The following is a 25539-nucleotide window of genomic DNA, read 5'->3' as shown; positions in this document are numbered from 1 at the left end:
GAGACCCAGGTCCTGTCATTGGCTGGCTGGGTGACCTTGAATCTGGCTGTGGGCCTAGGAGTCCCCCTCTGGAAAGTCAGGAGGCTAGGACTTGGTGGCAGGCTTTGCAAGTCTCAGATTTCAAGTCTTCTCCATCCTCCAGAGAAGTCGGGTTGTACATGAATTGGATGAGGTGCCATGTGGGTGACACTGAGGGCCCAGCTGGTTCTGTTTGAGGGCTGGAGCCAGGGAGCACTGAGATAATACAGAGCAGAGCATGGCCCATGGGAGCCCTTGGCCTTGGCAGTCTCTGTGCCTCAGCGGGAGGGCCTCTCTGGAGGCCAGAGCATCTGACGGTGAACAGAGTGCAGATGCCCACAGGTTTGCTTCCTGCTGCTGTGCCGGCTCCTGGAACCTTGGTTGACCTCAGGCTTCCCAGTGGCCAGTCACCTCCCAAATATCAGCTCCTCACCCCATCAGGTGTGGCTGTGGCTCTGGAGGGGAGGCAGCGTAGGATGGTGGTTAATGGTATGGGCCTCAGAGTCAGACCTGGCTTGGGTCCCACTTTAGCACTCCTGAGCCACATGACCTCAGACAGGTGGCTTAAGTTCTCTAAGCCTTAGTTTCCTCATCTGTAAAATGAAGAGCATAACTTTATAAGGTCACAGTGAGGATTTGATGAGAAAATGCATGTGAAGTGCTTAGCATGGTACCTGGCACAAAGTAGCCATCTATACTTCAGATATTATTAATAGTAATTTAAGCTGAGCACGGTGGCACATCCCTGTGATCCCAGCTACTCCAGAGGCTGAGGCAGGAGCATCTCTTGAGCCCAGGAGTTCAAGACCAGCCTGGGCAACATAGCGAGACCCTGTCTCTTAAAATAATAGTAATAATTTATTATCTGGGGCAGTATCTGGTATCTAGTAAGCCTTTAAAAGATAGTAGCTATTTTTCTGTTCCCTGGCACCAGGGGAAAAACCATTCAGTCATTCAACAGTTACTGGACACCTCCTTGGTACCAGGTGCAGTGCAGTGTTCTGGGAACATAAGGGTGAACCAGAGAGCATAGTCCGTACCCACAAGGGGGCTCATGTTCTAGCAGGGGAGAAAAGCCAACATATAAACCAATGAGTAACTGCAATTTATAGTAAATGCTATGCAGGAAATAAAGGGTACTGGGGAGGGCTGCTTTGTACGGAGTTGCCATGGAAGGTCCTTCTGAGGAGGGAAGAGGATTCCAGAGAAAAGGAACAGCAAGTGCAAAGGCCCTGACGTAGGGAAGAGCCAGGCTTGTTCTAGGAACTGTCATGAGGCCATTGTGGTGGGAGTAGAGGGAGCGAGGGGAGAGTTTCATGGAATGAGACTGGAGAAGTCTTCAGTAGGGTCCAGATCATGCATGGCCTAGATGGCCATGGTAGGGAGTCTGGATTTTATTTGGTGTGTAATGGGAAGCCATCGGGAAGGTTTTAAGCAGGGAAATGACGTGATCTGATTCACATTTACAAAAGATGGCTCTGGCTTCTGGGTGGACAGTGGCATGACTACAGAGAAGATTGGCCACAGAGAGCCATGATAGGTTCACTCCATCATGAAGCCATGCTCCCCCCAGTGTCCAGGACTTCTAGAATGTTCTAGCCCTAAGACGGAGGAGGGGCTTGAAGAGGGATGTGGAAACCTGTGGTAGGAGGCCTGCCTGGTGAAAGAAGAGGCAGAAGCCTTCAGCAGGCCCAGGCTGTCCTCTGAGCCAACTAGGGTTGGGGCCTAACTGAACTGCCCTGGGAACCAGGTGCAGTGGCTCATGCCTGTAATAGCAGCACTTTGGAGGCTAAGGCAGGAGGATCACTTGAGGCCAGTTGTTCAAGACCAGCCTGGGCAACACAGCAAAACCCCATCTCTACAAAAAATTAAAAAATGAGCCAGGTGTGACCCTGTCTCAAAAAAAAGAACTGCCTTGGAGATACCCTGCCTTTCGTACCTCAGGGCCTTTGCACTTGCTGTTTCTTTTCTCTGGAATCTTCTTCCCTCCTGAAAAGGACCTTCCTTGACAACTCCGTACAAAGCAGGCTTCCCCAATACCCTTTATTTCCTGCACAGCATTTACTATAAAATTTAGTTACTTGTCAGTTTATGTGTTGGCTGTTTCTCCCCTTCTAGAACAATGGCAGTGGCTGGACCATGCTGTTTCCCCCAACCCTCTACTCATTCTTCATGCTTGAACTTAGGCGTTTGTTTGTCCTTTAGGGAGCCTTTCCTGACTGTTACACTGCTTTCCCCTCCCCCGTTAGAGCAGGCATCACCCTGTGTGGCAGTTCCCTGTTTGCACGTCTGTTTTCACCACTAGACCATAAGTCAGGTGGGGGAGGGACTCTTGTCTAAACACTGCTGTGTTATTCCTGCTACTTATTGAAGGTGTTGCCTGGCCCAAAGAAGACCTCAGAAAACATTTGTGGAGTGAGTGACTACATGAATGAATGAATGAACATTGCTAGATGGTTCTCTCAAATGAGTCCACTCAACTGCTACAATGTGTCTGCCTGAAGCTCTGTGTTTAGAAGGATTCTCAGGCTGCAGCTGAGTACAGGAGTTAAGTGCTGGGATCTATTGAGCGCCTCTGCTGCGGGAGTGGGGTGTAAGGATCAATTAGTGATGTCTGTTCAGGCACTTGTGGTGGAAGTGGCTGCACTCACCAAGGAGCTGCACCTCTGCTTTGGGGAGAGGCTCTGTTCAGGAATGTGGTGGTATTTGCTGGAGTGACACCTGCCCGGTGCTGGAGCCCTGTTCCCCAGGGAGCCCTTGGGATGTCTGCTGACCTCTCTCTCTCCGTCTCTTGTTCTAGCTGTCCCTACCTGGCCCGCAAACTGACCCTTGCCATCCCCATCATCGCTGCCATCCTCTTCTTCTTCGTCATGAGCTGCCTGCTGCAGACGAGTTTCACCGACCCCGGCATCCTGCCCCGGGCCACTGTCTGTGAAGCAGCTGCCCTGGAGAAACAGATCGGTGAGGCTCCTCCTCCCAGCCAAAGCTGGGTCTCCATTGCTCTGCATTCCCTGACTCAGGAGGACGCCCGATTTTCTCCTCCGACACTATGCTGGAAACTGGGGGTACAGCCGTGAGCAAGACAGGCTGGAGCTAATGCTGGAGTAGAGGGAGACAGGTGATAATCAAGTGAGCAAATAAGCAAGAAGCGCTGGCAAGCCAGGGCCCTGGTGGCAGCCAGCATGGACCCGAGTGGTCCCTGGGGGCCAGGCATTATTTTAAGCTCTTTATATGCATGATCTTATTGAACTCTCCAATAATCCTATGAGGATGGTACTGTTGTTATTCTCCTTTTACTGATTAATTAAATCGAGGCACAGAGAGGTTAAGTAAATGTTCCAAGATCACACAGTAAGTGGAAGAGTTGGGGTGAGACCCCAGGCAGACTGGCCGGAGCCCCTGCTCTTAAATATTCATATATGCTTATTCATTCACTCATCAAACATTTATTGAGCCCCTACTATGTGCCAGGCACCCTTCTAGGTGCTGGCGATATAGCAGTGAACAGAACTGACAATAATCCCTGTCCTCATGGAGCTGACATTCTAGCAGGAGGAAAAAGGCTAAATAAACAAATAATTAAATATCTAGAATGTCAGAGAAGAAGGCAGGGAGGGAGGGTGAGCACTGGGAGGAGGGTGTGTGATTTTAAATAGGGTGGTCAGGGAAGGTCTTGTGAAGGAGGTGACATGTGAGCAAAGAAGCACAGGCCTGAGGAGAGGAGGGCTTGGGCTGTGGGATATCTGGGGAAGAGCACAGTAGGTGTGGGGCAGTGGGCTCATTTAGGTTAGGTGGTCAGGGGAGTCTTGGGGAGGAGGTAGCACTGGGGATGAGCCCTGAATGGTGTGGTAGGAATACAAGGATGTGGAAACAGTAAAAGCAAAAGCCCAGCGTGGCAAACCAGACGGGCATGTTTGAGGAACAGCAGGAAGGCCAGTGTGACCAGAGAGAACCTGTGCCCCCAGGCACCCCAGTGGCCCTCAGCTCTTCCCTCTGGGTGGCTGGCACCGGGGCCAGGGCCTTGATGCCAGCTTGCTTCACCCCAGCTCCTTCCTGCTGAGAAATGACGTGGCTCTTTGCACACCTCGACCTCGGAGGTTTCCGGTACGTGGTTGGCTTCTTCCCCTAACAGGGTGGTGTTCACTCAGGCTTTTAAACACCCAGCTGGCCCTGAAGAGATCTAGCAGCCTGTAAATGTCAGAGCCCTGCTGCCTCCATTGCTGGAAATCACTTCACTAATTCTCTGGAGCAGCTTGGGAGGGAAGGAGGGAGAACAGCGGGGAGAGGATGTTCTCTCGAGCTCTGTCTGCTCTTTGTCTCATTCCTCCGCCCAGGCCCGTCCCCAGCCACGCCCGAGGTCACCTTCCTCTTGCCCACATCCAACTTCCTTCCCCTCATACCCAGGCCACTGGCCACTCCTTCAGAATCCCACGGTCGGACCTGGGCTGGCCCACCTGGCAGCTGGTCAGGCTCGGCTGCGCCCCATTCCTCCTCCCCGTCGGGCTGGGGCTAATCGCGAGGCAGGATTATTGTCCAGCTCAGCTGGACTCAGGTCTGGCTGCCTGGAGTCCTCGGCCTCCTGTGAGCTGCGTGGGTAATGACAACAGTAATCCCCATGTTTGCTGAGTGCTGTCCGTCCATCCTCCCCACACATCTTTACAGTCACCCGGTGAGGATGACCCTGTTAACCAGTTGTGCTGATGCAGAAACTGAGGCAGGTGGCCCATGTCCAGAGAGTGAAGGAGCAGAGATGCCTTTGACTCCCAAACCCCTTGCTTTGTCTTCTGAGGTGGCAGCAGGGACACGTCCCCTTTATCCTTATGCCTCCACTCCAGTGTCCTGTGCTCTGGGCAGCCTTCCTGACTCCAGTCGGGTCAGGCCCTCCAGGCCACACTCCCAGAGGACCTTCTTCTTCCTTCTCTGTCCCTGTGCTGCACGGTGGTAATTATGAGATTGCCCTTTCCACTGGGCTGTGACAGCACAGGACACAAGTGTCTTGTTCACCCTGTTGCCATGTTGGCCAAACAAATGAATGAATGAAGACTGGATGAACTTCTGTGAAGGCCATTCTTGCTTTCCTGAGGTGACAGGCCAGGAGACAGCTGGAATTCCTCCCACTTAGGCAGTACAGGCGTGTTTGTTTGTGTGTTCACTCTGTGTGCTGACTGCTGACTGCAGAGGGAAGAGGAGACAGGCCAAAAATGGATCTGACGTGAGCCCTGCCCTCTGGTGGATTCCAGCCTAGTCACTCCCAGGTGGAAGTCCTGGCCAGCCCCGCAGGTGGGGTCGGGCTTTAGAAGAGGGTTGGTGGGATCAGGAGGACTTGGAGACGCTTCCTGGAGATGTGACACTTGAGCCAGTCCTTGAATTTTGGGTGGATAATTCCAGCCCAGGAAGATGTGTGGAGGGGGCCCTTCAGGCAGCCGAAGCAGAGGGAAGAGAGGACAGCAGTGGCAGGTATGGAAACTCTAGTGGTTAGGGTGGGGATGGAACCAGTCTTGTAGGACCTTGAATGTCAAGGCCTATGACTTTTCTTTGAGAACAGTTGCCAAGCCTAAAAGTGAGATTTCTGGGGCCTTTGAATTCTCAAACTTGAATAGAAGCCAAATTTGGTGGTGTGGCCAGAAACTTCTAACCAAGGTGAAACATACTTCCCTGAAAAGGACTAAGGTCACTGAGCCTTTTCGAGAAGGTTGGGGGCTGTCTCTGAGGTGGATGGTGCTATTCATAGAAACATGAACTGATTTTCTAGTCCCAGGCCCTTGCAGACAGTGCGGGCTTCTCACTACAGCCCCATGGACCGGCATCTCCAGCCCAACAGCTTGTGGCCCGGGGCTTCTGCCCTGCAAGGACGGTCTGAGGTAGGGTGACCAGCTCCTCTGTTTGTCCAGGAACAAACAGAGTCTCCGTTTTAGCATGGAAAGTCTCCTGTCTTAGGAAACCCCTCCGCCCCTGGCAAACCGGGGAGGTTGGTCGCTCTAGGCGGAGATTCTGACTGGCCAGCTGGATCGTGCGGGCTCTAGGCAGTTGAAGAAGAGATAGGAATGTTGTTCCCAGGAAGCTCCTGGTCTGAGGGCAATGATAGAGACATCTGAATCTGAGTGACAGCTGCTCACCTAGACCCAGTTACAGTTCACAGGCAGATGCAGAGGCTGCCTCTCCCTCTTCTCCCATATAGCCGCTCACAAATCTCATCCTGTCTGTCCCCAGGATGTCCCCCGGGTCCTTGTCCCAAAGCCCACTTCCCCCAGACACACCTGACACATTTTCCACCTGAGTTGGCTCAGGGCTCTGCTGAACCGTCCCCCATGCCCGGCCTTTCCCTTCAGTTGTAGTTGTCTCTCAAGACCCAAGTTCGTCCCCGGCCCTCCCTGGCTCAGAATTTGGGTGACTCTTTAGTGCCTTCAGCATCGTTTCCTGAATATCAGTCATTTGAGTTCAGTCTTTGTGATTTTTGCCCTTTCTGCATCCCGCTTTGTACCTTTGTTTCTTATTTAGTATTTTCCTTTAAATGGCATGCTTTTTTTTTTTTTTTTTTTTGGAGACAGAGTCCCTGGCTCAGAATTTGGGTGACTCTTTAGTGCCCAGGCTAGAGTGCTGTGGTGTCACCCTAGCTCACAGTAACCTCAAACTCCTGGGCTCAAGGGATCCTCCTGCCTCAGCCTCCCAAGTAGCCATGCCTGGCTAATTTTTTTTTTAGATATATATATATATGTTTTTTTTTAGTTGTCTAGCTAATTTCTTTCTATTTTTTTAGTAGAGACAGGGTCTTGCTGTTGCTCAGACTGGTCTCGAACTCCTGACCTCAAGCAGTCCTCCCACCTCGGCCTCCCAGAGTGCTGGGATTATAGGCGTGAGCCACCACACCTGGCCCATGCTTTTAAATATTTTATTTATTTATTTACTTCTTGAGACAGAATCTTGTTATATCACCCAAGATGGCCATGAGCTCCTGGGCTTCCTTCCACCTCAGCAGCCTGAGCAGCTGGGACTACAGGCACATGCCACTGCACCCGGCTAATTTTTTAAAAATTATTTTTAGAGGCAGAGTCTCGCTATGATTGCCCAGGCTAGTCTTGAACTCCTGGTTTCAAGTAGTTGGGATTACAGGTGCCAGCCACTGTGCTCTGCTTAAATATATTTTAAAAGGAAAATTTATATCCCCTTGTAAGTGGAAAGCAAGATTCACTTCTTGTGAATAGAAATCGTCATAAAAACAAAAACAACAACATTCCAGATTTCTTGGTGGTTCCAGTTGCCTTTGGAAGGAAGTCACTTTAGGCAGGTGAGGCTCACAAATACGAGGTATTAGAAGTTGAGACTTTCCCCTTGATGGAGTCAAAGGCTTGAAAGAGAATTAAAAAGGGAATAACTTTCTCATGGTGTGATTCAGAGTTGCCTAGTGTCATGTCTAGGAAACAAATCCTCTTCTATCTTCCTGAAAACTCGCCCTCGAGATGGAGGCAGGCTGCAGCCCACTCTTCTCCTCAGCTCCCAGCACTCCGCAGACTGCACATAACTGCCGCGGTGCCTTTCCTGTGCTTGCTCTGTCCCCTCTTGCCATGCCGCCTGCCCCAGGGGGCCGGAGCTCTCCTTCTTGCAGACCTGGCTGAGTTGCTATTTCTTTGTTGCTTCCTTGAATGCTGCCTCCTACCCCCACAGGTTCCCCCCTGTGTCCTCAAGACATGGGGTATAGACACCAGCGATGTCATTGACCGGCTACTGGTTAGACCTTGATATTGTATCATCTCTCATTTGTATAGTTTTACAAGGTTGGTATTATCACTACCCATTTCAGAGGCAAGGAAACTGAGGCTCTTAGAGGTTGAGCAGCTTCCTCAAAGTCACAGGCTGACAAGTGGTCATGCCACGTTTGAAAATGAGCTCAGGGTGATCCAGAGTCACAGTGCCTCCTATGAGGATCTACTTCTGTCCGACTCTGCCCTCAGGCTGAGCTCTTCCTGTAGCCCCAGGCCTGGCACCAAGCCTGCTATGTGGTAGGGGTTCCATAAACCTCTGAGATGGACAGAAATGGTCTGGGATGACAGTGACCGGGCACTCAAAGGCTGGGCCTTGTGGCTGACCTTGAGCTGGCCCTGGAAGCTGGGAGACCACAAGCCTGCAGCGGTTTCCTCCACAGGTGGCGACAGTGGAAGGGCGGAGGGCAGGCAGGGCCTTCCCTCACTTACCCCTTCCCAGGAGCCCAGGGCCAGCCCCAGCCACTCAGGCTCTGCCTGCAGAGTGCCTGCCTGCTCCTTCCCCGGGGCTTTCTTGGGGTGGGGAGACCCACAGCATGCCCCGGATCAGGGGGAACGTGTGGGGAGATTCATTGGCTTCTCACGGCTATCAGCGAGGGGGAGTCTTTCCTCATATCACATCCTCAGCGGCTTCCTTTCCATCTGGAAGGCAGCAGGAGGGCCTCGCTAGTGTGAGGGCACCTTTTCACTTGTAGGGGAAGAGCCGTGAGGGGAAGACCTAGCAGAGAGAGCCATTGAGTGAATCCTAGTTCCCTTAGTCCAGGGACAGTGTCTCTTCTCACTCCCTTCTTCCTTCGTTTCTGCAGCAGATATTTTTTGGATGTCCACGACATGCTGGGCAGGCACAGGGTGAACAAAGCAAATATCTCTGACTCATCTGTATCTACTCGCCCCTTATCTGCCACCCCCCGGCCTTGCACGGGATCTTGCACATAGTAGGTGCTCGTGTTTGAGTGAACACTTGAGTGCCATAGAAGACAAGGGTTCTGATTGCAGCCCCACCATATGCTGTTGGAGTGGACTCGATTTCCCATCTGTAACAAGTGAGACAGACAAAGTCAAAAAACTTTGAAAATCATTTTTCTCTCCCTGATGGTCTAGTGGTTAGGAAAAAAAAGATAAAACAACAGAAAAAGAAAGAAAATCATTTTTCTCTACTGAAACTTGAGAGGCTTGAGTCTTTTGGTCAGGAATGGCAAGTGGTGCTGGGGAGCTGCCTTTGGTAGTGGCTGCCAGGAGGAGAAGGTTGAGGAAGATTCTGAGGCTGAGTCTGGGGTGGTGATTGGTCAGCATTCTCTGGTCTGAGGATGAGCAGTGGGACAGTTGCTTGTGTCCCCTGTGTGGGCCTCAGCCCCAGCACGACACCTCCCTCTCCACCTCCCCTGGCTCTTGGCAGCCTAAGGAAGTTGGGTGTGCAGAGTTTCACTTCCTCTTAGGAAGCCTGGTTGCCAGGGGCCAGGGGCTTCCTCCCTGCCTCGGGGAGAGGCTTGGGCTCCCCTCTGCCCTGGAGAGGACCTGTGGGAATCCATTGAGGATTCCAGTAACTTCTCAGTGCTGAAGAGGGTCTATGGCTGTCTTCACTCACAGATGGGTTTGTTCTGAAGGTTCCTTCATAACTCAGTTGTTTGGGATATAGTATTTCATAGAAACAACAAGAATAATAATAGCTAGTATTTATTAAGCTCTTGCCAGGTGCTAGACACTTTGCTAAGGCACTTGGTGAATTCTCATCTAATCCTCCCAACAGTGCATTTGATGATCTGTTTTATTTTTTTAGCAGAAAAAGGCACAGAGAAGTTAAGTGACTTGACCCCCTTCACTCAGCTAGTAAGTTGCAGCCAAGATTCACACCCACATGTCTGTCTGGCTCCAAAGCCTTCGTCCAAGTCAGGGAGACAGCAGTGGGCACGGGGCCAGGAACAGGAACCCTGGGGGATGTAGGGCAGGATTAGGGGTTTGGCTTAGAGTAGCAGCACGAGCTTTGGAAAGAGCTGGGGAGTCTTCACGCTGGAGTGTCATGGCATGAACCAGTGCCATAGGCAGGCATTGGTTCAGTGGTCAGGACCAATGTCAGTGGTTCCCGTGAATCTACCACTGTGCCCAGGGCTGTCCTCAAAGCATCTCATTCAGCCCTTGCACAACCCTACAAGGGTGAGACTTGACTTATCTCCATTTCATAGATGAAGAAACTGAGGCTCAGAGCGGTGAAGGGACTTCCTTAAGTAGCAAGTAGATAGGATTCCAACCAGGATTTGAACCCGGTGTTCTCAGACTCCAGACCCTGGGCCTTGCCGCCCTTCATGAAAACAGCTGCTAGTAAGTACTTACCAAGTGCCAATCCTTTTACTGATCTTTACGACCTTTGAAGGTCATTGTTAGTTATTCAGCTGCTTTCACAGATGCAACAATAGGCTCACAGAGGTTAAGGAACTTCCCTGAGGGTACCAGCTCATAAATGGAAGGGTCAGGATTTGAACCCCAGGTCTGCCTGAACCCAAAGCATGTTCTCTCTCCTCTTTGCCCGCTGCCTCATACTTCACAGGGCCACGACTCCCTGCTCAAGGGGTTTACAGTCTAGTTAGAGAGACGAGGTCCACGCACGCGCACCCACACGTCCCATCACCACACAGCACCAAGCAGTGACGAGTGCGTTCAGGTGCTGTGTGCAAGACAGGGGGCCTGCCACGGCTGAAGTGGTCAGAGAAACTGTTGGAGGTTCCGTGGGGCTTGAGCGGGTCCTAGGGAGCAATGTGGAAGAGGGGAGCAGGGGCAGCAAGACCCAGGAGCTGGGACTCTGGGGGCCTGTGGGAGGAGTGGGAGAAAAGCCAGGAAGGGGGTTGGGCACCATCATGGAGGGCCCTAAACGTCAGGACAAGAGATTTATCCTGTATCTTGTTGTTTTAGGGGAGGCCAGTAAAGGGTTTTGAGTTGGCAAGTGACTTGAAAGGGGTATGTAGAGGAATGTGCGGTGTGTGTGAGGCGAGTTGGAAGGCTGAGGGGCCAGGAGCAGGGAGTCTCTGGGAGGCTGGTGATAGGGGCCCGGTCTGCATTGGGGTATTGGGAGTGGAGGGCAAAGGATTATGAAGGAAGAACCTGACCAGACCTGGCGACTGGCCAGGCAGGGAGGAGGAAAGGAAAGTGTCTACAAAGAGACTCCTGACTGGTCCCCCTGCCTCTGCCACGGTGTGGCCTTGGGCAAATCTCCTAGTCTCTCTGGGCCTCTGTTTTCTTGTTTGTTAACTGAAGGGGTTAGAACAGAGGCAACAGAGGGGCATTTATCAAGTGTCTGCTACGCACCAGGGGCTGTGTTACTTGCTCTCTGAGCTTCCTTTCAGCTCTCAGATTGTGCCATCAGCAGAAATAAGGAACCAGGCAGAGATAAATAACACCCATCATGACAGTTTAAAATTTACAAAAATTAGCCAAACACAGTGGCACATGCCTGTAGTCGCAGCTACTGGGGAGGCTGAGGTGGGAGGATTGCTTGAGCCCAGGAGTTTGAGGGTGCAGTGCACTATGATCGCACCTGTGGATAGTCATTACACTCCACCCTGGGCAACATAGTGAGGCCTCTTCTCCCTAAAAATGTTTCCAGAAAAAAATTTTTTTTTAATTTATAAGAAGACCTCAAGCCCAAGCTTTGGAAACAGGTTTATGTCCTGATTCTCCTGCATGCTGGTTGTGTGGCCTTGGGCAAGTCACTTATTCTCACTGAACAAGTTTCCATAGCTGTAATTTGGAGATGATCATGATAATCTTACCTTGAGGGAATGTTATCAGGATCGAAGGAGATCATGTCTGCAAGATGCTCAGCATGTCATAGGCACTCGGAAGTACTCCCTTTCCCAAGCCTCTTCCCTTCTTCCTCTCAGCAATTCTATGAGCTAATCATAACAGCTCACACTTGTTAAGCATTTGCTTTGTGCCACTTCACATATATTAATCAATTTAATCTGCACAACAACCCTATGAGAGTGGGTACTCTTATTATCCCTATTTCAGTGACTGGGGAAACCAAGGCACAGAGAGATGAAATGATTTGCCTAGTCACACGTTTAGCAAATGGTATCATCAGGAGAAACCCAGCTAGTAAGATGGAGCCTGGATTCATTCACCATTGTTGTTGTCACTCCTATTGTACAGATGAGAAAACTGAGGCTCTGAGAAGTTTCATTTGACCTCAACCTTACACACAACAGCCAGTGACAAAACCAGGTTTCAGAGTGTGTCCATTGGCCTCTAGATCCCCCACCCTTTATCGTGCTGCTAGTTTTTTATTTTGGGGTGGGTAGAGATGGGGTCTTGCCATGTTGCCCACGCTGGTCTCAAACTCCTGGCCTCAAGCAATCCTCTGGCCTTGTCCTCCCAAAGCACTGGGATTACTGGTGTGAACTATGGTACCTGGCCCATGCTGGCAGTTTTAAGGAGGAAATGCAGATGTTTAGTTCCATTTTAAACATGCTATAGTAGAGATGATGGTGAAGCAACCTAACAGAAGTCTGTTTGGTGATTGGAAATGTGAGACTGGAGTCTGTTTGCTTCACTGACATATGCCAAGCACCTAGAATAGAGCCTGGCACATCGGTAGGCACCGTAAATATTCATTGGAGGCAAGTGGCCAAACTGGAGACATTGCCTGGGGAGTTGATCCAATGGAAGCGATTGCTGGGAGCATGGCTGTAGGCTCTGGATCACAGGCTGTCCCATGGGACTCTCAGACCTCCTTCTGGGAAGGAGCCACTATTCTGGGGACTTTGGCCCTCTGTGGCCTAGGGTACCAAAAGGCTTTAGTGGGTAAAATTTTGGGCTTTTGGCCGGGCATGGTGGCTCACGCCTGTAATCCTAGCACTCTGAGAGGCCGAGGCGGGTGGATCGTTTGAGCTCAGGAGTTCGAGACCAGCCTGAGCAAGAGCAAGACCCTGTCTCTACTAAAAATAGAAGGAAATTGGCTGGACAGCTAAAAATATATAGAAAAAATTAGCCAGGCATGGTGGCGCATGCCTGTGGTCCCAGCTACTCAGAAGGCTGAGGCAGGAGGATCACTTGAGCCCAGGAGTTTGAGGTTGCTGTGAGCTAGGCTGACGCCACGGCACTCTAGCCAGGGCAACACAGTGAGACTCTGTCTCAGCGAAAAAAAAATTTGGGCTTTGCATGTGGCAGACCTGGGTTTAGACTCCTGCTCTGCCAGCATACCAGCTGCAGGACCTCAAATAAGTTATGTAAACCTTTCTTTTCTCTCTCTCTCTCTGTCTCTCTCTCTCTCTCTCTTTAATGGAAATATAACAGGCTTACCAAAAGTGCACAAATTGTAAGTGTTCTGTTTGATGAATGTTCACAAACTGAACACACATGTAACTTGAGCCCAGATCAAGAAGCAGTATATGACTGGCATCCCAGGAGGTCCCCCTCTGCCCTTTTCCAGTCACTATCACCCTCCAAGGGTAACCATGATCCTCATTTCTTTTCTTTTTTGTTTAGACAGAGTCTTGCTTTGTTGCGCAGGCTAGAGTGCTGTGGCGTCAGCCTAGCTCACAGCAACCTCAAACTCCTGGGCTCAAGCGATCCTCCTGCCTCAGCCTCCTGAGTAGCTGGGACTACAGGCGCATGCCACCACGCCCACCTAATTTTTTTCTATTTTTAGTTGCCCGGCTAATTTTTTTTCTATTTTTAGTAGAGATGGGGTCTCACTCTTGCTCAGGCTGGTCTCAAACTCCTGACCTCAAACAATCTGCTCACCTCGGCCTCCCAGAGTGCTAGGATTACAGGCGTGAGCCACCACTCCCGGCCAATGATCCTGATTTCTAACACCATAGGTTACTTTTGCCTGTTTTTGAACATTTCGTGCTGTGTCTGGTTTCCCCGCTGTACAGATTGTTTAGGAGATTGATTCATATTGTTGTGTATGGCTGAGGAGCGTTCATTCTCATTGCTGTATAGAATTTCATTATATGAATTCATGCTACTTTTTCTTTAATCTATTCTACTATTGGGGTGTTTGAGTAGTTGCAGAGTTTGGCTATCATGAGAATTGTCACAGTGAACATTCTTGTACGTGTCTTTTGGTGCACATCATCTCATGCACATTTCTTTTGGGTAGATGCCTGGGAGTGGGATTGCTGGGTGTGCATATGTTCAGCTTTGGTAGTTGTTGCCAAACAGTTGTCCAAAGTGGTCGTATGAGATTTCTAGTTGTTGTACTTTTTTGCCAACACTTGCTATGTTTTTATTTTTTTCATTTTAGCCATTCTGGTGCATGTGTAGTGGTAGCATATTGTGGTTTTAATTTGCATTTCCCTGCTGACTAATGGATACATAACATATGAAAGCACCTTTTCATGTGTTTATTGGCTGTTTGAACAGCCTCTTTTAGAAAATGTCTACTTAAATCTTATGTCCACATTTGTATTTAGTTGTCTGACCTTTTAAAAACTTACCGACTTAGAAGAATTCTTTATATATTTTGGTTATAAGTCCTTTGTCAGATGAACATATTGTAAATATCCTCTGCTCTGAAAATTACCTTTTCATTCTTTTAATGATATCTTTAGATGAAGAAAAGATTTTAATTTTTTTTTTTTTTTTTTGAGACAGAGTCTTGCTCTGTTGCCCGGGCTAGAGTGCCATTTAATTTTGATATAATGCAGTTTATCAGATAAGTTGCTCTTGTATAATTAGCCTCTTTGTCTTAAGAAATTTTCATCTACTCTGTAGTCACGAAAATGTTCTTCCATTTTCTTCCAAAACTTTTACACTTAGAACTGCAGTCCATCTGGAATTGAATTTTGTGTTTGATGGGAGGCATGGGTACAGATCGATTTTTTTCCCCCCATTTGCACGTTCAGTGGGCCCAGCGATGTTTATTGGGAAAAGACTATCTTTGCTAACCGCTGCATTGCCTTTGTCATAAAGCACCTGATCTTACACATGTTGGGTCTGGATTCTCTTTTGTTCCTTTGGTCAGCATTTGCACCCTTGCACCAAGACCAGGCTGTCTTAAGTGCTATTGCGTTATCATAAATCTTGATATCTGATAGTGTAAGTCCTCTAGTTTTGTTCTTCAGGAATCCTCTGGCTATTCTTAGCCCTTAGCAGTCCCATATGAATTTTAGATTGAGTTTGTCAATTTTCACAAAAAAAAACCTACTGGAATTTTCACTGGGATTATGTTGAATCTACAGGTTAATATAGGGAGGATAAATCCTTTAATAATACTGATCTTCCAGTCTATGAATATGACATATTTTTCTTTTCTCTTAATTTTTTTATTATGAAAATTTTCAAACATAGAAAAATGTGAAGAATTACATTGAATTCCTATACATTCACCATCTCAATTTGATGGATGTTAATAGTGTGTCTTATTTGTGTCATACGTATATATTCTTTTATTCTTATTAAACCATTTCATAGTAAATTATAGACATCATAGATAGACATAGACACTTTACCCATAAATATTTCAACAGGTAACTTCAAAATCTAAGGACAGTCTCCTTTAAAACCACAATTCCATTATCATATCTAGGAAAATTCGTTATTCTCTAATTTTTTATTATTTGAAAAAAACTTTTTTTTTTTTCTTGGAGACAGAGTCTCACTCTGTTGCCCAGCCTGGAGTGCAGTGGTGGAATCACAGCTCACTGCAGCCTCAAACTCCTGGGCTCAAGCAATCCTCCTGTTTCAGCCCCCCAAGAAGTTAGGATTATGGGTGCATGCCATCACACTCAGCTAATTTTTTTTTTTTTTAGACGGAGTCTTGCTCTGTCACCTGCGCTAGGGTGCTGTGGTGTCAGCCTAGCTCACAGCAACCTCAAACTCCTGGGCTCAAGTGATCTTCCTGCCTCAGCCTCCCAAGTAGCTGGGACTACAGGCGAGTGCCACCACACCTGTCTAATTTTTCCTATTTTTGGTAGAGGTGGGGTCTTACTCTTGCTCAGGCCGGTCTTGAATTCCTGAGCTCAAGTGATCCTCCCACCTCGGCCTCCCAGAATACTAGGATTACAGGTGTGAGCCACCTCACCCACCCCTGAATTTTTAACCTATAGTCAAATTTCTCTAATTGCCCCCCAGATATCTTTTGTTGCTATGTTTTGTTTTATTTTAAAAACGAAGATCCATTCAAGGGTCATGTATTGCATTTGTTTGTCTCCTAAATCTCTTTTAATTTAGAACCATATCCCTTCTCTTCTTAGAAGTGACACTGATTTTTGTTAGAGATCAGGCCAGTGGCCTTGTAGATTTCCCACATTTGAGATCTGACCATTTCCTCATAGTGTTATTTACTTTGTTCCTCCATCTCCTGATCCTCCTGTAAACAGGAACCTAGATCTAGGCTTGATTAGATGCAGCTAAGCCTCACTAAGCCTTCCTGGGGTCTCCTCTGATGGCCTTTCTTAGAGTTGTGAAAGGCCAGCAGTTGTATGAGCAGGTAATGTAAAGTTTTAGCACAGTGCCTGGCAGAGGAAGTCTCAGTACGTAGTAGCAGCTCCCAGTATTTGTCCCTGCCTTAGGCTAGACGTTTTACCCCGTTTGTTTCTGGGAATCAGTTTTCCTGAGGCTTCCCCTATCCTGGCCAAGCAGCACTAGCTGCCCCCACTGGGGCTCCTGGCCCTGGGCTGCCCTGGGCATTCCCCATCTTTCTCTCCTCCCGCCCCCAGACAACACTGGCAGTTCCACATACCGGCCACCCCCTCGGACTCGGGAGGTGATGATCAACGGGCAGATGGTGAAGCTGAAGTACTGCTTCACCTGCAAGATGTTTCGGCCACCCCGGACCTCCCACTGCAGTGTCTGTGACAACTGTGTGGGTGAGTAGGAGGCAGCCGGCGGGGATGTGGGGATTCCTGAGAGATACTGAGTCCTGGGGACGGGGTCACACGTTGGGGTGGGGTGGGCAGTGTCTTAAATATCCAGGGCTGGGCAGGAAATCTGGTTCGCCCAGATTCGCCCTGACTGAGGAGGGTCCCAGCGCAGGGGCTGAGTGTGACCTGTGGTGCTTTGGCTTCAGCCCAGGATTGGTAGACTTGTTCTCCCCAGCTCTGAAGTACGGGGCAGACACAGAGAAGCCTCGAGCCCTTCTCCCACGCTTCAGCTTGGTCCTCAGTAGGTCCAAGTTCCCAGGAACCAGAGACTAGAACAGTAACATTCCAGATGTGCTTGGGCCAGAAAGAATGATTTACTATCCAGTGACCCAGGACCAGCAATACTGGAAGACTTTGATCTGATTCCCAGGGTTTGAGAGGGACAAGCATCTGGGAACGGAGGAATTTAAGCTGGTGAGGTACAGAGGAGGTAACCAGGACTAGAAGCTTAGGCTCCTGACCCGCAACTCTGGTGGTGGTTTTGTGCCCTCTCCCTGCTCTCCAGAGGCCAGGAAGCTCTGATGGGGACCAAGGGTGCTACCCTGGGAGGGTGTTGTAAGGGAAACACTGCGTGAGAAGACCCAGGTGAGCTGAGCCACAGTGACTGTGCACAGTTCCCAGGGCAGTGAGCTCATTGTGCCAGCTCAGCACTCCCTGAGCAAGAGAACAGTGGGGAACACCCCATGACGGCAGGCAGGGAAGTGGGTGACTCAATGGGCATCATTCATTTCGGAGGATCTGCCCCACCCACCCCTGCAAAGGGCGCTAACCTTGGCATGAGGCCTGCCTCGGGCTTGTGACCCACATTCCCACAGGGACTTTCCTCACCCATCTGGGCGTGGCCTCACCTCCAGGGACACAGTGTGGATGTGAGCCCAGCCCTCTGACCTGGCCTCTGATGCCAGCTGTCCGTGAGTAACATAGCGGCCCAACCCCTCCCTGGGCCGCTAGTCCAAGAGCAAGGGACAGGGGTCATTGGCTGTTGGCGTGTGGCTGGGGTAGTAGGTCAGACAGCAAGTACTTTTTGTGGGCCTTTGGACCAGGCGCTGCCCTGCGTCCTGGGGATTCAGCACAGTGTGAGGCCAACACAGGCCCCCCTCATGGAGCTTTCAGTCAAGCGGGGTGATTGGCCAATCCAATAATTATAAATAAGTATGTAAATACATACGGGCGAACTACAACAAAAGAGAAGGGATGACTTTCTTAAGGAAGTGGCTTCGCAGCTGAGACATGAAGGAGGAGTTATTATTGACCAGGTAGAGAGACAGAGAAGAGTGTGTCAGGTGGTGGGAACTGGTGCGCAGAAGACTAGAAGCAGGGTGTGTCTCGGGGCCCAGGAGCCAGCTGGTGCAGAGAGAGGGAAGGGCGGGTAGGGAAGGCCCAGCTGTGGGGCGAGGCCTCTGAACACCTGTGCCGATTGCCGGCCAGACCCTCACTAACCCATGCCCCTTGCCCTTTTCCAGAACGGTTTGACCATCACTGCCCCTGGGTGGGCAACTGTGTGGGGAGACGGAACTACCGCTTCTTCTACGCGTTTATTCTCTCCCTGTCATTCCTGACGGCCTTCATCTTTGCCTGTGTGGTCACCCACCTGACGCTGCGTGAGTTGGGGGTCAGGGCAGGGGGAATGGGAGGGGATTGCCAGCAAGCTCGGCCTGGTCAAGGCGGGTAGTCGCTGTCCCTCTGAGCTGTGTCCTCTCCTGTTTCTTCTTTCCCAGGCTCTCAGGGAAGCAACTTCCTCTCCACTCTGAAGGAGACACCAGCGAGATATCCTTTATCAGCTAGCGGACACCCCCGTGGGAACCAAGGCCCCTTCACTGGGGCAGGTCCCCACACCTCATCCTATAAACAGAAGGGAATGGTGTACAGCCCACATTCGTCTTCTAGAATCCAGTGTACCAGCTGCTTCTGTTCACACGTAGGCTAGAGCTCACCCTAAATGGGGCATTGTGGGGCTGGGGTGGCCGAGGACCCTCAGGAGACACAGCCCCTGTCTTCAGGGGCCTGGAAGAGAGCGTGTCCCTTAAGATGCCAAGCTCCCTGGACCATGTCATGCCCGAGGCTCTTTATGCTTGGAATTCTCAGTCCCCTTGGCCATCCATCGTCCTGATGTTGTCTTGCTCTTGAGTGGGACACCTGACCCCTCCTTGGGGCCCAGGAGGTGATCCTACTGAGAAGTGGTGGGTGGGCCACAGGAAGGTTCCAAAACTCACCAGCTCTCGGGGGAAACAGCTCCACAGAAGGATACATGAGAAGGGCCAAGTGTGCCTGGGAGGCTCCCCACCCACCACCCTGTGTGAGTCCTTGACTGCCCTCACCGTGCTGGAGCTGGTGATCTGCTTCTTCTCCATCTGGTCCATCCTGGGCCTCTCAGGGTTTCACACTTACCTCGTCGCCTCCAACCTGACGACTAATGAAGACGTGAGTAAGGCTGGAGCAGCCCCACGTTCCTGGGCAGCAGCCTCAGAAGGACATGGGGCTGAGGGATCTTGGGGCAGCCAAGTGCATTCCTGATTCTCGGACTGCGTGGGAAACATGGGTGGAGGCGTGAGACAGCCAGACACCTCCCAGTGCTCAAGGCTTGGCCCTGGGAGACCCGATGCAGGCTTCCGAGTTCCCCACGTGTTTTGGTCCCTTGATGCAGGCTCCCAAGGCCCCAAGTTGCTTTTCTCCACAGCCCCGCAGGAGACAGTACTCAAACCATGACACACGTTGTTTGGCCAGCACATTACTGCTTACAGAATCTTCCTCTTCCCATCATCTCCTTGGGTCCCTTTGCCAAGCCTGAGGCAGAAGGTACAGGGATGCTTTTTCTCCATTTGGTGGCCAAGAAACATGCCCCAGGGTCACACAGCTGGGCAGGAGCAGAGCCAGGGTTGGTGCCGAGTTGTGGGCACGCTCTCTCTGTTCCATGCAGCAGAGCCATGACTGTTGTCGGGCTCCCTGGGGCTCCCTGAGGCATGCTTATTTGGCGGGGGGAAGCCAGGACAGGAGAGTGGGATTCCATCGACCCTCCCTACCTGCTGCCTTGCAGACCACCCCCAGCAAGTATTGTTTGAGCACCCACTGTGTGCCCAGCCCTGGGCCAGACTGACCTCCCTTCCCCATTCTCCAAACAATAAAAAAGCAAAGAAGAGCATCTGTTTTGGGGCCTGCCATCTGATACTTATCAGGGACACATCATCCAACAGGAAATACATTTGCTCACCTCAGCCTATCATTCAGGGGAACAAAACTTGACACACGTGACAGGGTATGATGTGCTAGGTGATTGGTAAGAGCAGAAATGACATCAGCCAGCATCCCTGAAGTGGTTTCCTGGGTGCTGATTCTGCAGGTTATTGCCAGGGGTTAAGCAAAAAGGGGTGCTGTGACCAAATACGTATAGAAAACTAGGTTAAAGTTACGAGGTAGTCCTTATTGCAAAACTCCTCAGTGCCTTCAGTAGCTGACTTCTCAGAGCTATAGAATCTGGCAAGATTTTCTCTAATGCTCCAACAATGCCACCTGAGAATTAGTATTATTGTCCCTATTTTCAGAGGAGGACTGAGACTCAGAGAAGTGATCGTGTCCAGGGTCATACAGTTAGTGAGTGGTAGGGCCAGGGCTCACACCCAGGTCAGCCTGAGCCCTGTGCCCTTCTGCAACCCTCCCTTGGAGGTGGCTGGCCAGAGAAGGGAGCATTCACCCAAAAAGTTTTCTCTTGAGGCTTCTGTTTGGCTCTGCTCTGTCTTCCATCCTAGTTGGGGCCTACTAATCTCTGTAGAGGGCCCCCCGCACCCTTGTTGAATGGCCCACATTAAAGAGGTTTCAGAATTGGCCAGCTTTCTCCAGCCTCTAGACCTACCTCCTAGAAAAGTAAAGCAAAAGGAGGTCCTTGACCCAGGCCTCCTTCCTCCTTGCAGATCAAAGGCTCGTGGTCCAGCAAGAGGGGTGGTGAATCCTCTGTCAACCCCTACAGCCATAAAAGTATTATCACCAACTGCTGTGCTGTGCTCTGCGGCCCCCTACCTCCCAGGTAAGTGAGCAGATCTCTCCCCATACCACAGATGCCCTCTGTGCACCACCCACTGCCGAATGCACTCAGGGCATTTGTCAGGTAAAGGAATTCTGTGGAAAGCTGTAATGTTTAATCATGTGCACATTGTAGAAAAAAATAGGTATAAAATATTCTAAAAAGCAGAGCATTAGGCCGGGCGTGGTGGCTCACGCCTGTAATCCTAGCTCTCTGGGAGGCCAAGTTTGAGCTCAGGAGTTCGAAACCAGCCTGAGCAAGAGCGAGACCCCCTCTCTACCAAAAATAGAAAGAAATTAATCGGACAACTAAAAATAAATAGAAAAAATTAGCCAGGCATGGTGGTGCATGCCTGTAGTCCCAGCTACTCGGGAGGCTGAGGCAGTAGGATCACTTGAGCCCAGGAGTTTGAGGTTGCTGGGAGCTAGGCTCTAGCCCAGGCAACACAGTGAGACTCTGTCTCAAAAAAAAAAAAAAAAAAGCAGAGCATTAGATATTACGTGTAATCCTATTCCCCAGGGATAACTATAAGTGACCATTTTGGCCATGCTTGAGTGATGCTGCCCTTCTGGCTGCCCACTGCTGGGACCGGGTGGGCCCTCCATCCTCTCCTGGCAGCGGGGAAGCCTGTTGTCACAGTCCTGCAGGGAAGCTCCCTGTCCATCCTGACACTAGGGGGCGCCAGAGCTCCAGAACAGGAATTAAATTGCTGTGGACACTGCTGGAGAAGACTTCCCCACAGTTGTGTCCTCTGCCCCACCTAGTATTCCTGTCACCCATCCTGCCTGGAGGAGGGAAGGGAAAGTAGGAATCTCACTATTGCCAAATGCCTATTCATCCTTGCTTTCCTCCTCCCCTGCAACCTGGCTTCTTGGCAGCCAGCCAGACAGGTGGGCCAGTTTGAATTAACAGTGAATAAATTCTGTGGCCAATAGCCAAGTGGCCGGAGAGCACAGAGAGGCCTTCCAGAAGGGAGGGGTCTGAAGCCCGAAAAGAGAGCAGCTCTCCTTTCCTCAGCCTTTCTTAGACTGGGTCTTTCCTTGGCTAGGAGATGGACTCTGCCATCCAGCCCCTGGCCTGGAGCTTTGGCATTGAGCAGAACCTTCATGTGTGTCCCCATTGTGTTTTGGAAGCCTGATTGACCGGAGGGGATTTGTGCAGTCCGATGCCGTGTTGCCCTCGCCCATCAGAAGTGACGATCCAGCCTGCAGAGCCAAGCCCGATGCCAGCATGGTAGGAGGCCACCCCTGACCAGGACTCAGTACTTGCCACCTGCTGGCCTGTCTGCCCCTCCGCACTCACCTGCCGCCCTCCACACCTGCGGGGACTCTCCCCATTCCATCTGAGGGAAGCAGGGCTGCCAAAGACTCAAGTCTTTTCGTATTTATTTCCCACCCTGCGTGGCTTTCCCTGAACTGTTTTGTGGCTGTGCCCTCTGCTCCCCAAACCTGGGTTCCTGCAGCCTTGGGCCCTGGGTGCCCCCAGCTGATCAGTGGCAGAATAGACAGGAGAGGCCAGAGCCTCTGGAGGCCAGCAAGGGGACCGTGCCAAGTTTCTGCCTGAGCCAGGGCAAGCCCTGTGTGAGTGGAGGTGTGAACTGAGTGTGAGGCCTCCAAGTTGGGGGAACTACTTGGGCCTTGCTGAGCCAGGGTCCTCAGGGCAAAGCAGGAGACTGATGAGCTGTCAGCTCTGGACAGGTCTGTGGGGGAGGAAGCCTCCATCGGCTGCTTTGGCTTGTGGGCTCCTTCATTCTCTTTGTGATGATCATTGTTCTTTCTTCCGTGGGGTTTTTCTTTTTTCTTTTTTTTGTATGGAGTTGGCCAATAGGATAGAGCTGGGGTTCCAGTAGAGAGGGCAGGGTTAGCGGTGGGTGGGGAAGCCTGTGTCAGAGGAAATTGAATCAGCCAGCCAGGCACCCAAAACCTAGCTCCTGTACGATTCCTGGGCAGCACAGCAGGAAGTGGGGGCCTCATCCTCCCCCTGCCCGTGGAGGGCTCTCCAAGGGATCCCAGCATGCCCCCACCTCTCTCCCAGGATAGGCCTGGGGATGGGCAGGCTATGCTCATGCTGGCAATACTTGAAACGGGTTTATTAATGCTGGGTATTTTGCACAATTTTATAGACCTCTTTTCTACATAGCCTTTTTTAAATGGAAGAAGACAAAATTGGCCACATCGCTATCTGTGTAGTGCCAGGTGAAGGGTTATCAGAAGGCTGGTTAGTTTTATTAGGTTTATTACAAAAGACCTTCTGGCTGTGAATGAGTGTGTGTGTGTATGTGCGTGTTCACGTGTGCCCCTGTACAAATGTGGCTGGCTCCCACATCCCCTGGGCTGCCTTCCCCCATCTACCCTTGGGTGTCAGGAACAGCCTGAGCCTTGGGGTAGGAGCATCTGCATCCGTCACAAGAGGCCCCTGGGCTCACGCTGGGGCCTAGCCCCACCCTCTTATCTTCCCTTCCTCCATGGACTTCAGACAACCTGTGGCTGGAGACTCTCCCACCCAACTCCCCCACCCCACCTCTGCCACCCAGCCCCCAGGTTAGGCTTCTAGCTGGGACCTGCCCAGACAGGCTGAGGCTGGGCATGGTGGGTGGGGTGATGGCTGTGGGGAGCAGCTGCCATCCTATAAGCCACACCCCCTTCTCTGAGCTCTGACTATGGGACCCAGTGCCAGAGATGACTGAGGATAAGGTGTTTCTGCCAAGTGGGGGCCTCCATCCAGAGAAGAGGAGGGCCTCAGTCTCGGCCAGAAACTCAGAGGATGCCCCTCCTCTGCTAGAAGCTATAGTTTCTTATCAAAGTAGAGAATTGTCCGTCTCTCCCCTCCTTTGCCCTTCAACTGGGCTGAAGCCCTTGGGAAATGACATAGGAAGTCCCTGGACCTTGCCCTTCCTCGCTCCAAAGGCTAGTGGTCACAGGTGGAGCTGGGAATAGCAGCCACAGAGGGTCCCCTCTGGGAGAAGCAGCTTTGCCCCAGCCTCAGGGCCCTGGGCATCGCTACAGTGGCCATGCGAGGTGGGAAGGAAGCTGGCTAGAGGAGGGGGCTCCCACTTGCGTTTAATTTAAGCCAGTATTCTTTGTTCCTGCTTGTAATAAAACTTTTGTTTTTAAGAGTTGATTTGCTTTGGTTTGGTTTTTGTTCGCTTTTCCTTTGCTGAGGCCCCAGCTGGCAGTCCTCTGTTCTTTCAGACAAACCTGGGTCTTCCCTGGGGATACAGAGAAGGCAGGCAGCCCGTTGATCTGGCTAAAGCTCCCCTCTCCTGGCTGGAGCTCTGTCTGCTGGAGGCAGAGCAGAGGGCGCTGCGGCTGAGCCCCCATGGGTACATGGGAAGAAGCCATCCTGTCTTGTTCCCTCCACCTCCTCCTGCCTCAGGGGCTGGGAGACTCCCAAGTTCTTCTGCCTTTTCCACTGTGATTCCAGTGATGGCTCAGCTAAGAAAATGTTTGAGACAGTAGATTCAAGTTTGAGAGCCAAAGCCCTCCTGGCCACCACCTCCTGCCTGGGCAGCAGAGCCAGGCCAGGCAGCTGATAACACTGGCCCACTTCTCTGGTATCTCCCCCAGGAGGACACCTGTCAGGATTTTGCCATCTCCTGCACAGCCTGAGGGGAGCTAACAGGCCTCTTTGCAGAGGGTTAGCTGGTAAGACCATATCTCCTCTGTTGGCCAGCATTGCCCGCTGCTCTCACACACCATCTCATCCTCATCGCATGCCTCGCAGCCCCACAGAGCCCATCCATCCATCTGGTGTGTGCTGTGGTGTGTGTGCTGGCGGTGGTAGGGTCCCCAGGACTCCCCTCTAAGCAGGATGGGGGTGTGGGGCAGGGCCAAGAGTCCAGCCCCTCCTGGACTGAGGAGGTAGCTTTGCACCGAGCAGCTCTCCAGCTGGAAAAGGAGGTGAAGGGTGAGGCTGGGGAGAGGAGGGTGTACCTGCTCTGAGGCGCTCGGGCCTGTCCTGGTGGTGTGCAGGGGCCCTCGGGCACTAACACTCTTGCGTCCCAGCTTTCTGTCCCTGCTGAGCTTTCTCTCACCTGCCCGTTTTCTCTCCTGCTTCATTGCCTGCTGCCAAGCCTTGGCCCTTCTCTGTGGGAGAGGCACGTGCTGTGGCAGCACCTGTCCCCAACACCAGAGCCCCTGCAAACTACCCCTCTCCTCCCAATCCCGCTAACCCTCTCTCTTCTCCTCCTCTGCTGTCCTGCCTGGGATCTCCAGTGTGTGCAGGGGCTTAAGGACCTCCTGAGGACCGCTGCTCTCTGCCTCTCCAGGAGCGGCCTGGGGGGAGCCAGGCACCCGCCACCTCCACCTGCCTAACCTGTGGCCCGTCTGCCACCGTCTGTGCCTACAGGGTCTGCCCCCCAGCCTGCCCTACGTGTGTGTTCCTAGGGCCCCCGCAGGGGCTGGCCTCTGCCCTTACCCCCTCCATGCTGGCCAGAGCGTAGAAAGCCATAGTGCAGTCGGCACAATAATGTCATACTATGCTGAAACGCACCCCCACCTTCCTTTTCCTTCCCCAGATTTGTGAGGTGTCAAGACTCTTTAGGAATCTTGCCCCACAGCCTGCCCCCCACAAAAAAGAAAAACGAAAAAAAAAACAAAACCAGGCATAGCCATAGTCAAGCTGAGCAGGTTTCTTCAGGAGCCGTCTGGGGTGTTGATGGTGGATGACGCTGCTGAACAAGTTTGATGACTGTTCTAAGCACAACTGGCTTGACACTGTTCCCACGGCCATCCACTCCCACCCCCAACCCGGAGCAGGTAGGATGCTAGAAGGGTGCTTGTATCCTGTGCTCCAGGCACGGAGGGACTGAGCTAGCTGCACAGCCCGGCGTTCTTCAGGGGAACTAAAGGAAATGGGCCGGGCCAAGGAAAATCCGCTGAGCCCAGGG

At 51.4% G+C, this 25539-nt stretch overlaps 1 protein-coding gene across 1 annotated transcript in view; it reads left to right on the top strand.

Moving 5' to 3' along the window:
* Positions 1-23766, top strand: part of ZDHHC18 (zinc finger, DHHC-type containing 18) — a 68363-nt gene extending 44597 nt beyond the window's left edge. Inside the window, exons 3-9 of the mRNA XM_012645906.1 lie at positions 2819-2979; positions 16433-16582; positions 18100-18237; positions 18355-18403; positions 18955-19057; positions 20542-20654; positions 21785-23766. Of these exons, the coding sequence (XP_012501360.1) occupies positions 2819-2979; positions 16433-16582; positions 18100-18237; positions 18355-18403; positions 18955-19057; positions 20542-20654; positions 21785-21902 (832 nt within the window). The 3' untranslated portion in view covers positions 21903-23766. The remainder of the gene's footprint in view (positions 1-2818; positions 2980-16432; positions 16583-18099; positions 18238-18354; positions 18404-18954; positions 19058-20541; positions 20655-21784) is intronic.
* The last annotated feature ends 1773 nt before the right edge of the window (positions 23767-25539 follow it).

Source organism: Propithecus coquereli, unplaced genomic scaffold (assembly GCF_000956105.1).
Source record: "Propithecus coquereli isolate 6110/MARCELLA unplaced genomic scaffold, Pcoq_1.0 Scaffold239, whole genome shotgun sequence".
In the NCBI taxonomy this organism is placed as follows: domain Eukaryota; kingdom Metazoa; phylum Chordata; class Mammalia; order Primates; family Indriidae; genus Propithecus; species Propithecus coquereli.
The sequence above is the reverse complement of the archived record's forward strand: the minus strand, read 5'-3'. Positions and strand labels throughout refer to the sequence as shown.